Consider the following 13031-nt stretch of genomic DNA (forward strand, 5'->3'; position numbering starts at 1 on the left):
AGATTCACCACTCTCTGGCTGAAGAAATTCCTCCTCATCTCTGTTTTAAAGGATCGTCCCTTTAGCCTGAGGTTGTGCCCTCTGGTTCTAGTTTTTCCTACTAGTGGAAACATCCTCTCCACGTCCACTCTATCCAGGCTTCGCAGTATCCTGTAAGTTTCGATAAGATCCCCCCGTCATCCTTCTCAACTCCAATGAGTACAGACCCAGAGTCCTCAACCGTTCCTCGTACGACAAGCTCTTCATTCCAGGGATCATTCTTGTGAACCTCCTCTGGACCCTTTCCAAGGCCAGCTCATCCTTCCTTAGATACGGGACCCAAAACTGCTCACAATACTCCAGATGGGGACTGACCAGAGCCTTATACAGCCTCAGAAGTACATCCCTGCTCTTGTATTCTAGCCCTCTCGACATGAATGCTAACTTTGCATTTGCCTTCCTAACCGCCGACTGAACCTACACGTTAACCTCAATGTCGGGCCTGTTGAGTTGACACTGTGCGCTTTAACACAAGGAACATCCCCATCCCACATTAGAAAGGGAACCTCACCTCAAAGCAGAACTGTAGAGACACAATTTGCAGCAATAACGAACTAATTAATTACTATTCTTGCTGGGAATACTGGACGAAACTTAAACCTCGCTTCAGTTGGGAGTTTTTAAATGACAAAAGTCACAATTACTTCTGAACAACCTCTCTGGCCCAGAACAAAACATAATTTTACAAGAGTGGAGTTTTATTCTCGTAGAAGAAAATTAAAAATGTTGCAGATCGAAAACGTCTTTTTTTGTAACGGTCTCTGTTCCACTGTTGACGTTTCTCTCCGGATCCCAAAGGCAGGCCCTAATCTTTATTTGGCCTTCTACACAAAGAGTGAAATGTCATTTATATTTCCTGCTTTGCTGTCCGTGAGGGTCCTTCGCTCTGATTGGCCGATCAACCATAGGATTCCTACGGTGTCGCAAGAGACCGTCTGGCCGATCGAGGCCGCACCGACTCTCCCAAAGAACACTGAACCCAAGCTTTCCCTTCCACCCTCTCTCGGTAACCACATGCGTTTAGCATGGCCAATTCCCATTAACCGACACATCTTTGGACACTAAGGGGCAATTTAGCATGGCCAATCCACCTAACCTGCACATGTTTGGACACGAAGGGGCAATTTAGCATGGCCAATCCCCCTAACCCGCACATCTTTGGACACTAAGGGGCAATTTAACATGGCCAATCCATCTAACCTGCACATCTTTGGACACTAAGGAGCAATTTAGCATGGCCAATTACCCCCAACCTACACATTTTTGGACACGAAGGGGCAATTTAGCATGGCCAATCCACCTAACCTGCACATCTTTGGACACCAAGGGGCAATTTAACATGGCCAATCCACCTAACCCGCATATCTTTGGACACTAAGGGGCAATTTAGCATGGCCAATCCATCTAACCCACACATCTTTGGACACTAAGGGGCAATTTAGCATGGCCAATCCATCTCACCTGCACATCTTTGCATCTCACCTGCACATCTTTGGATGCTAAGGGGCAATTTAGCATGACCAATCCAACTAACCCGCATATCTTTGGACATTAAAGGGCAGTTTAGCATAGCCAATCCACCTAACCTACACATCTTTGGACACTAAGGGGAAATTTAGCATGGCCAATCCCCCTAACCCGCACATCTTTGGACACGAAGGGGCAATTTAACATGGCCAATCCACCTAACCCGCATATCTTTGGACATTAAGGGGCAGTTTAGCATGGCCAATCCACCTAACGTGCACATCTTTGGATGCTAAGGGGCAATTTAGCATGGCCAACCCACCAAACCTACACATCTCTGGAGTATGGGAGGAAACCGGAGCACCCGGAGGAAACCCATGCAGACACAGGGAGAATGTGCAAACTCCACACAGACAGTGACCCAAGGCCGGGAATCGAACCCGGGTCCCTGTTGCTGTGAGGCAGCAGTGCTAACCACTGTGCTATGGCTGCAACATGCTGTCACAGACCTCCCCATCTGAGGTTAATAAAAATGCCTCAGGGAACCATGGAAGATTACATCGCCATATTGTGTGAGCAGCCTCAGAGGCACAGCGGGCACGGGATGTGACACAGTGAGAAAGCAGATCCGAGGGCAACTGCACGGTCACCGAGACACAATCTTCCACCCGCACGATACGCAAGCGTGGAAACAAAAAACAGAAACATCTCAGCTCATCATGAAAACAAACCCGACAATGCTTTAATGGCCCAATCCAGGTACCTGGGTAAGTGTGCCCACCTCCTGGCACAGAGGGGCACCACCCTACGCCACCCTCTGCTGCTTTATCAAGTACAGTGGACAAGATATGTAATTCCTCCTGTTATTGAATTAAAAGGACCCCGTAAAAAAACAGAATGAAAGCAGCTTCACTCGACTGCTCTGGGACATTCTGCAGAAGTTTCTCCATCGCTGTAAACACTGCCAATCTTCTCTCTCTCTCGAGTCCCCAGTGTAGATTTCTTCCCAATAAAAGATGCCAACGTGCGGCCTTCGCTCTTTTGAAAGTCCAACTTGTCCATCCCGACGCAAGCTGGCACCCACACAGCAGCCATTGACAGATGGGCAGAATGGACAGAGGGTGTTTCCCAGCTGATGGGCACACGGCCAGCGGGTTAGAAGGAGCCGGCTTCACTCTCAGAGGGGGGGCTGCCTCTGTTAAAGTGACAACCGCAGCAACCACTGGGGAGGGGGTGAAAGATACTGGCGGGATGGGGGAGGGGAGGGCTGGGGGGTCCCCAAAGCGCCTCACAGACAACCAAGTGTTTTGGCAGTGCAGTCACCCTTGTAATAGAGAGATTGGGGCAATGCCGCACACACACACAGACACGGCACACACACGCGCAGAGACGGGGCACACACGCGCGCACAGACGGGGCACACACGCGCGCACAGACGGGGCACACACGCGCGCACAGACGGGGCACACACGCGCGCACAGACGGGGCACACACGCGCGCACAGACGGGGCACACGCGCGCGCACAGACGGGGCACACGCGCGCACAGACGGGGCACACACGCGCGCACAGACGGGGCACACACGCGCGCACAGACGGGGCACACACGCGCGCACAGACGGGGCACACACGCGCGCACAGACGGGGCACACACGCGCGCACAGACGGGGCACACACGCGCGCACAGACGGGGCACACACGCGCGCACAGACGGGGCACACACGCGCGCACAGACGGGGCACACACGCGCGCACAGACGGGGCACACACGCGCGCACAGACGGGGCACACACGCGCGCACAGACGGGGCACACACGCCCACAGACGGGGCACACACGCCCACAGACGGGGCACACACGCCCACAGACGGGGCACACACGCCCACAGACGGGGCACACACGCCCACAGACGGGGCACACACGCCCACAGACGGGGCACACACGCCCACAGACGGGGCACACACGCCCACAGACGGGGCACACACGCCCACAGACGGGGCACACACGCCCACAGACGGGGCACACACGCCCACAGACGGGGCACACACGCCCACAGACGGGGCACACACGCCCACAGACGGGGCACACACGCGCACAGACGGGGCACACACACGCACAGACGGGGCACACACGCGCACAGACAGGGCACACACGCGCACAGACAGGGCACACACGCCCACAGACAGGGCACAAACGCCCACAGACAGGGCACACGCGCACAGACGGGGCACACACGCGCACAGACGGGGCACACACGCCCACAGACGGGGCACACACGCCCACAGACGGGGCACACACGCCCACAGACGGGGCACACACGCGCACAGACGGGGCACACACGCGCACAGACGGGGCACACACGCGCACAGACGGGGCACACACGCGCACAGACGTGGCACACACGCGCACAGACGGGGCACACACGCGCACAGACGGGGCACACGCGCACAGACGGGGCACACACGCGCACAGACGGGGCACACACGCGCACAGACGGGGCACACACGCGCACAGACGGGGCACACACGCGCACAGACGGGGCACACACGCGCACAGACGGGGCACACACGCGCACAGACGGGGCACACACGCGCACAGACGGGGCACACACGCGCACAGACGGGGCACACACGCGCACAGACGGGGCACACACGCGCACAGACGGGGCACACACGCGCACAGACGGGGCACACACGCGCACAGACGGGGCACACACGCGCACAGACGGGGCACACACGCGCACAGACGGGGCACACACGCGCACAGACGGGGCACACACGCGCACAGACGGGGCACACACGCGCACAGACGGGGCACACACGCGCACAGACGGGGCACACACGCGCACAGACGGGGCACACACGCGCACAGACGGGGCACACACGCGCACAGACGGGGCACACACGCGCACAGACGGGGCACACACGCGCACAGACGGGGCACACACGCGCACAGACGGGGCACACACGCGCACAGACGGGGCACACACGCGCACAGACGGGGCACACACGCGCACAGACGGGGCACACACGCGCACAGACGGGGCACACACGCGCACAGACGGGGCACACACGCGCACAGACGGGGCACACACACGCACAGACAGGGCACACACGCGCACAGACAGGGCACACACACGCACAGACGGGGCACACACACGCACAGACAGGGCACACACACGCACAGACAGGCACACACACGCACAGACAGGCACACACGCACAGACAGGGCACACACACGCACAGACAGGGCACACACACGCACAGACAGGGCACACACACGCACAGACAGGGCACACACGCGCACAGACAGGGCACACACGCGCACAGACAGGGCACACACGCGCACAGACGGGGCACACACGCGCACAGACGGGGCACACACGCGCACAGACGGGGCACACACGCACAGACAGGGCACACACGCACAGACAGGGCACACACACGCACAGACAGGGCACACACACGCACAGACAGGGCACACACACGCACAGACAGGCACACACACAGGGTAACAGCGCTCTGGGAGGGATTTGGACACTACTCGGGGTGGCGTTGTTCAATGTTCCTCATCGAGTGGATTGGAGTGTGCGGCAGTCATCTCCTCCCTGGCACACTCCCGCCTATCACACTCGGAGACCAGCACCACCCTTTCAGCCCCAGCCTCACCCCCCCCACCCCACTGGGGGAGGGGGGGGGGTGCAAAAGTGGCGCCAGGGTCAGCCCCTCCTGCCAGGGGGCATCAGCGCTCGTGTGCCCTCGGAGACACCAGCCCCTCCCACCCCCCTGCCGCCCACTCCTCCTAACTGCCCTGATTGATCGGTCCGGTGGCGGGAGGGAGGCAGCGGCCATTTTGAGCATGGCAAAATCCCACAAACAATTTCGGGCACGAGAGGCGGGGGGGGGGGGGGGGGAGGGGGGGTGTGTGGGGGGGTTCAAATCTTGCCGTGGATTCCCGAAACATTCGGAGGGAGGGGGGTAGTCTGGAAAATGTAAAAAGGGAGATCCTTTTGCCACCTTCCCCCCTGTCCAAACGTTATCCAACTGCCCAATCCAACTTGGGCAAGATGGAGGCCGGGTTACCTCACAAACATCACTGCTTCCTCAGTCCATCTTCAAGAGTTATATTTTCTATTTATACACACATATATATATATATATATATATATATAATATATATAAATTAATATTGCGGCACAGAATCAGTTCCCACCGCGCCACAAGGCTGGCGGTGCCATCGTCCACTCGATATCCACAGAAAGAAAACCTGAGTTGCCCGCCCGAGGATGAGGCCCAAATCCCTCCAGTCCAATCACGCGGCTGCCTCGCCGGCAGGGCGGGTCAGGTGGGCGCCCGGGCGTCGGGGGGCACGGTGTTGTTCGGGTGAGGCGTGAGGCTGGCAGTGTCACTGGGCGCGCCCTGGGCGCAATCCTGGGCCTGGGGCGGGAGACAAGAAAGGGGCATTTAAAACATGTTAATTCAAGTCACCTTGTTGCCTTCCCCTCCAAATCGACCGCCTTGACCTCTCCTTCCCCTCCCCCTTGACCTCTCCCGACCCCCTTGACTTATCCCTCCCTCCCCCTCAACCTCTCCCTCCCTCCCCCAACCCCCTTCCCCACGACCTCTCCCTCCCTCTCGATCAGCCCCTCCCTCCCCTTCCCCTTGACCTCTCCCTCCCTCCCCCCCCCCCAACCTCTCCCTCCCCTCCTTCTCCCCTCACCAACTCCCTCTCCCTCTGCCCCCTTTGGCTTGGCAATGGGCCAGCTCTCCCTCCAAGCCTGGCTGCCGTCTCTGCGTGTGAGCCAAGGCCCTAGAGAGGTTCGGATGCTGAAAGTTGGGCAACTGGGAGGATGAGGAAGGGGCTGAATAAAGTCAGCGCCTTGCCGATATCGGAAGACATGTGAACCCCCCCCGGGGTTTGGCTCCCGAACATAACCCTGCTGTAGTGGTTCCAGCCCCTCCCTGCTCTGCTCAGGGAAGAGGGCGCTGCAGGACGATGTCTCACTCTCCCGACGTGATCGCACCCTGGGCTATCTGGGGAGGAGCACTTGTGCTCAGGATCCCTGTCCTGCAAGGGTCGGGCGGGCACGGGGGGGGGGTCAGACTGGCATGCAATTGCAGCACGTGACACTGCCAACGCTGCCACCATGTGCTATGAAGGTGCCAGCGAGGGTCCAGCTCCCAGAGTCATAGAAACATAGAAGATAGGAACAGGAGGAGGCCATTCGGCCCTTCGAGCCTGCTCCGTCATTCATCACCATCATGGCTGATCGTCCAACTCAATAGCCTAATCCTGCTTTCTCCCCATAACCTTGGATCCCATTCGCCCCAAGTGCTATATTCAGTCGCCTCTCGAATACATTCAATAGAACCATAGAACCATAGAAAATTACAGCTCAGAAACAGGCCTTTTGGCCCTTCTTGTCTGTGCCGAACCATTTTATGCCTAGTCCCACTGACCTGCACTTGGACCATATCCCTCCACACCCCTCTCATCCATGAACCCGTCCAAGTTTTTCTTAAATATATATGTTTTGGCATCAACTACTTCCTGTGGTAATGAATTCCACAGGCTCACCACTCTTTGGGTGAAGAAATGTCTCCTCATCTCCGTCCTAAATGGTCTACCCCGAATCCTCAGGCTGTGACCCCTGGTTCTGGACTCCCCCACCATCGGGAACATCCTCCCTGCATCTACCCTGTCTGGTCCTGTTAGAATTTTATAAGTCTCTATGAGAATATAGAGACTTATAAAATTTGTCTGAACTCCAGTGAAAACGATCCTAACCTCGTCAATCTCTCCTCATAGATCAGTCCCGCCATCCCCGGAATCAGCCTGGTAAACCTTCACTGCACTCCCTCGAGAGCAAGGACAAGAGTCATAGAGGTTTACAGCATGGAAACAGGCCCTTCGGCCCAACTTGTCCATGCCGCCCTTTTTTTCAAACTCCTAAACTAATCCCAATTGCCCGCATTTGGCTCATATCCCTCGATACCCATCGTACCCATGTAACTGTCTAAATGCTTTTTAAAAGACAAAATTGTACTCGCCTCTACTACTGCCTCTGGCAGCTCGTTCCAGACACTCACCACCCTCTGTGTGAAAAAATTGCCCCTCTGGACACTTTTGTATCTCTCCCCTCTCACCTTAAACCTATGCCCTCTAGTTTTAGACTCCCCTATCTTTGGGAAAATATGTTAATTATCTACCTTATCTATGTCCCTCATTATTTTGCACAACCTCAACAAGACATTGCTAAGGCCACACTTGGAATACTGCGTACATTATTCTTCATATAGAACAGGTGATGCATTGAATTATCAATAAAGGTCATAGAGTCATAGAGATTTACAGCATGGAAACAGGCCCTTCGGCCCAACTTGTCCATTCCACCCTTTTTAAAAAAAACCACGAAGCTAATCCCAATTGCCCGCATTTGGCCCATATCCCTCTATACCCATCTTACCCATGTAACTGTCTTAATGCTTTTTAAAAGATAAAATTGTACCCGCCTCTACTACTACCTCTGGCAGCTTGTTCCAGACACTCATCACGCTCTGTGTGAAAAAATTGCCCCTCTGGATCCTTTTGTATCTCTCCCCCCTCACCTTAAACCTATGCCCTCTAGTTTTAGACTCCCCTACCTTTGGGAAAAGATATTGACTATCTAGCTGATCTATGCCCCTCATTATTTCATAGACCTCTATAAGATCACCCCTAAGCCTCCTACACTCCAGAGAGAAAAGTCCCAGTCTATTCAGCCTCTCCTTATAACTCAATCCATCAAGTCCCGGTAGCATCCTAGTAAATCATTTCTGCACCCTTTCTAGTTTAATAATATCCTTTCTATAATAGGGTGACCAGAATTGCACGCAGTATTCCAAGTGTGGCCTTACCAATGTTTTGTACAACTTCAACAAGACGTCGCAACTCCTGTATTCAATGTTCTGACCGATGAAACCAAGCATGCCGAATGCCTTCTTCACCACTCTGTCCACCTGTGACTCCACGTTCAAGGAGCTATGAACATGTACCTCGAGATCTCTTTGTTCTGTAACTCTCCCCAACGCCCTACCATTAACTGAGTAAGTCCTGCCCTGGTTCAATCGACCAAAATGCATCACCTCGCATTTGTCTCAATTAAACTCCATCTGCCATTCGTCAGCCCACTGGCTCAATCGATCAATAGGTTGTCTATTTTGCCCACAGTCCTGGCTCTTTGAATCCTGCTCAGCACTCATTATGTACGCTCGGTTACTAGCTCATGGCCAGAGCAGGGTTGAGCATCAACTGCACACCCCTGCAGGTCTGATGTTGTGCAACTTGGGGGCATCTCCAAAATAGTTTCAAATACATCTGCAGGAATGTTCACGCCGGTGGGATTTTCCCCATCCCGCTGCCGTGGATGGAGATTTGACCACCAATCTCTGCGACCTCACCGCAGCAGGAACGTGGCATGAACGGCAGATAAGATCGCACCCATTAACTGAGCAAAAGGAGTGAGTTTCGTATGTTAACAGACATTCAATTGTCTGGATACGTTTGGTAACCAATTGGACTGCAGCTCTTGATTAACACACAGCTATTCCTGAGGAGGAACTTCTTCTCCCAGAGGGTAGTGAATCTTTGGAATTCTCTGCCCAATGAAGCAGTAGAGGTCACCTCCATAGAACCATAGAAAATTACAGCTCAGAAACAGGCCTTTTGGCCCTTCTTGTCTGTGCCGAACCATTTTATGCCGAGTCCCACTGACCTGCACTTGGACCATATCCCTCCACACCCTCTCATCCATGAACCCGTCCAAGTTTTTCTTAAATGTTAAAAGTGACCCCGCATTTACCACTTTATCCGGCAGCTCATTCCACACTCCCACCACTCTCTGCGTGAAGAAGCCCCCCCTAATATTCCCTTTAAACTTTTCTCCTTTCACCCTTAACCCATGCCCTCTGGTTTTTTTCTCCCCTAGCCTCAGCGGAAAAAGCCTGCTTGCATTCACTCTATCTATACCCATCAAAATCTTATACACCTCTATCATTATACACCTCGTTAAATGTGTTTAAGTCACAGATAGATAGATTTTTGTCCATTAAGGGAATTAAGGGTTATGGGGAGCGAGTGGGTAAGTGGAACTGAATCCACTATCAGATCAGCCATGATCTTATTGAATGGTGGAGCAGGCTTGAGAAGCTAGATGGCCTACTCCTGCTCCTATTTCTTAGAATAGAATAGAATAGAAACCCTACAGTGCAGAAAGAGACCATCTGGCCCATCGAGTCTGCACCGACCACAATCCCACCCAGGCCCTACCCCCATATCCCTACACATTCTACCTGCTAATCCCTCTAACCTATGCATCTCAGGACACTAAGGGGCAAATTTAGCATGGCAATCAACCTAACCCGCACATCTTTGGACTGTGGGAGGAAACCGGAGCACCCGGATGAAACCCACGCAGACACGAGGAGAACGTGCAAACTCCACACAGACAGTGACCCAAGCCGGGAATCGAACCCAGGTCCCTGGAGCTGTGAAGCAGCAGTGCTAACCCACTGTGCCACCGTGCCGCCCTTATGTTCTTATCCTTTAGTAAGAAATTGCACTTGTTCTGTGATTCATGCACCCAAGCAAAATCCACTGCTTCAAGATGGAAGTTCTGACAAACACCAAGACTCCCCTACCTTAGGGAAAGGGTGTTGACTGTCGAGCTGATCTGTGCCCCTCATTATTTTATAGACCTCTATAAGATCACCCCTCAGCCTCCTACACTCCAGAGAAAAAAGTTCCAGTCTATCCAGCCTCTCCTTATAACTCAAACCATCAAGTCCCGGTAGCATCCTAGTAAATCTTTTCTGCACTCTTTCTAGTTTAATAATATCCTTTCTATAATAGGGTGACCAGAACTGTACACAGTATTCCAAGTGTGGCCTCACCAATGTCTTGTACAACTTCAACAAGATGTCCTCTCCTTATAACTCAATCCATCAAGTCCCGGTAGCATCCTAGTAAATTTTTTCTGCGCTCTTTCTAGTTTAATAATATCCTTTCTTTTAAGTGACGCAGCGACGGGTTAGATTTGGACTGGGGTCAGTCCCTCTTGTGAGGAAGAGAAACCTCATGGTAATTTTATCAACACCAGCTGTATGTAAATATGTTCAATATCTTTACCCTTTAAATTATTAAGAACCCCTCTCCCCCCAATCCCTCGCCTCTCCAAGGGGATTCTCCCCATTGATCTCTCAAGGTTCCTGTGGGCTGTCCCTCCCTCAGGCTCAGTGTCCACCCACCCCAGTGTAGATGGCAAAGTGCCGGGGAAGAAACAGACAGAGAGGGTGTGGGGGGTGCTCTGTGGTCCCCTTTCTGGGGCTGAGGGTGAATTATGTTTCTGCTCTTGAGCACTGTGCGGTGATGGGGATTGGGGAGGAGGGGGTAGCAGGCAAACTGTGGATTTCTGATATCATAGATAGAATCCTATCAGTGCAGAAGGAGGCCATTCAGCCCATCGCGTCTGCACCGACCACAATCCCACCCAGACCCTATCCCCGTAACCCCATGCATTTACCCCAGCTAGTCCCCCTGACACTAAGGGGCAATTTAGCATGGCCAGTCCACCTAACCTGCACATCTTTGGATACTAAAGGGCAATTTAGCATGACCAATCCACCTAACCTGCACATCTTTGGACACTAAGGGGCAATTTAGCATGGCCAATCCACCTAACCCGCACATCTTTGGACTGTGGGAGGAAACCGGAGCACCCGGAGGAAACCCACGCAGACACGGGGAGAACGTGCAGACTCCACACAGACAGTGACCTAAGCTGGGAATCGAACCCGGGTCCCTGGCGCTGTGAGGCAGCAGTGCTAACCCACTGTGCCACCGTATACCGAACGCAGTCTGAGTGCGCACACGGTTTAAAATCGCCGCAATGCTGCAGACACACACACTCCGCAAAGCCAGCGCTGAAGGCCCAGATGCCGACACGCCATCTCGCCCACCCTTGCCCGCTGGGCAGCCCCGGTGGCTTACATGCCGTCGGAAGATGCGGTCGAAGAAGCTCCTCTTGGGGGGTTCGGGGGGTTGGTTCCAATCCAAGTCTGGAGAGCGGGTCCCGTTTGGTCCAAAGACATTTAGCTCCTTGAAGCACTCTGTCTCAATCATCTGGTGGGGGGGAAGAGAAAGAGGAAGATTTACCCCGCTCCCTGTCACAGGATAGAATCATAGAATCCCTACAGTGCAGAAGGAGGCCATTCAGCCCATCAAGCCTGCACCGACAACAATCCCACCCATTCCAGTAACCCTACACATTTACCCTGCTAATCCCCCCTGACACCAAGGGACAATTTAGCACGGCCAATCCACCTAACCAGCATGTCTTGCAGACTGTGGGAGGAAACCGGAGCACCCGGAGGAAACCCACGCAGACACAAGGAGAATGTGCAGACTCCGCACAGACAGTGACCCAAGCCGGGAATCGAACCCGGGTCCCTGGTGTTGTGAGGCAGCTGTGCTAACCCACTGTGCCACCCCATGTTATGCTATTTTTTAATCGATATCTTTGCCAGCCACCTCTGCTGCAGTTGCCCAGAATACAACCACTTCCCTTCCAAATACGCAACGGACTGGAATCCAACATTCAGGAATGTGGAGCTCTGCGCCAGACATTTCCGGGAAGGTTGGATGAGGGTGACAGGGAGGTCGGAGTCGGGGTGCAGACTGGGAAGAGGCGAGTTACCCAACCTGTGCTGATTCACCCAGAGAACGGGAGTTCGAATCCCGACCGGACAATCGGAATCGAGATTATGGCCAATCTGGCCAGGAAAACTCCTGGATTGTGGGAAAAGCAGCTGGATGCAGAACGAGGGGGCCTGGGTTGGTTCAGCGTGTCATGGTGTCCAGCACTGGAATCTGGGCTGTTTTGGACAGTTCCACAGGGTAATGCTGCCAGCCCGGTCCAGATTCCCCACACCCCCGCACCCCCGCACCCCCACACCCCCGCACCCCCACACCCCCGCCCACACCCCCACACCCCCGCACCCCCACACCCCCGCACCCCCGCCCACACCCCCGCACCCCCGCCCACACCCCCGCACCCCCGCCCACACCCCCACACCCCCGCCCACACCCCCACACCCCCGCACCCCCGCCCACACCCCCGCCCACACCCCCGCCCACACCCCCACACCCCCGCCCACACCCCCACACCCCCGCCCACACCCCCGCCCACACCCCCGCACCCCCGCCCACACCCCCGCACCCCCGCCCCCCCACACCCCCACACCCCCGCCCACACCCCCGCACCCCCGCCCACACCCCCGCACCCCCGCCCACACCCCCACACCCCCGCACCCCCGCCCACACCCCCACACCCCCGCACCCCCGCCCACACCCCCGCACCCCCGCACCCCCACACCCCCGCCCACACCCCCACACCCCCGCCCACACCCCCACACCCCCGCCCACACCCCCACACCCCCGCACCCCCGCCCGCACCCCCGCCCACACCCCCACACCCCCGCCCACACCCCCAC

General features: G+C 55.3%; 1 protein-coding gene across 1 annotated transcript in view; it reads right to left on the bottom strand.

Moving 5' to 3' along the window:
* Positions 1 to 2222: 2222 nt before the first annotated feature.
* The window catches only part of LOC144510088 (G protein-coupled receptor kinase 5-like), a 48177-nt gene continuing 37368 nt past the window's right edge, over positions 2223 to 13031 (bottom strand). Inside the window, exons 13-14 of the mRNA XM_078239339.1 lie at positions 11530 to 11661; positions 2223 to 5939 (exon numbers count right to left, since the gene is read on the bottom strand). Coding sequence (XP_078095465.1) covers positions 5844 to 5939; positions 11530 to 11661 — 228 coding nt within the window. The 3' untranslated portion in view covers positions 2223 to 5843. The remainder of the gene's footprint in view (positions 5940 to 11529; positions 11662 to 13031) is intronic.

Source organism: Mustelus asterias, chromosome 22 (assembly GCF_964213995.1).
Source record: "Mustelus asterias chromosome 22, sMusAst1.hap1.1, whole genome shotgun sequence".
Taxonomy (NCBI): Eukaryota; Metazoa; Chordata; class Chondrichthyes; order Carcharhiniformes; family Triakidae; genus Mustelus; species Mustelus asterias.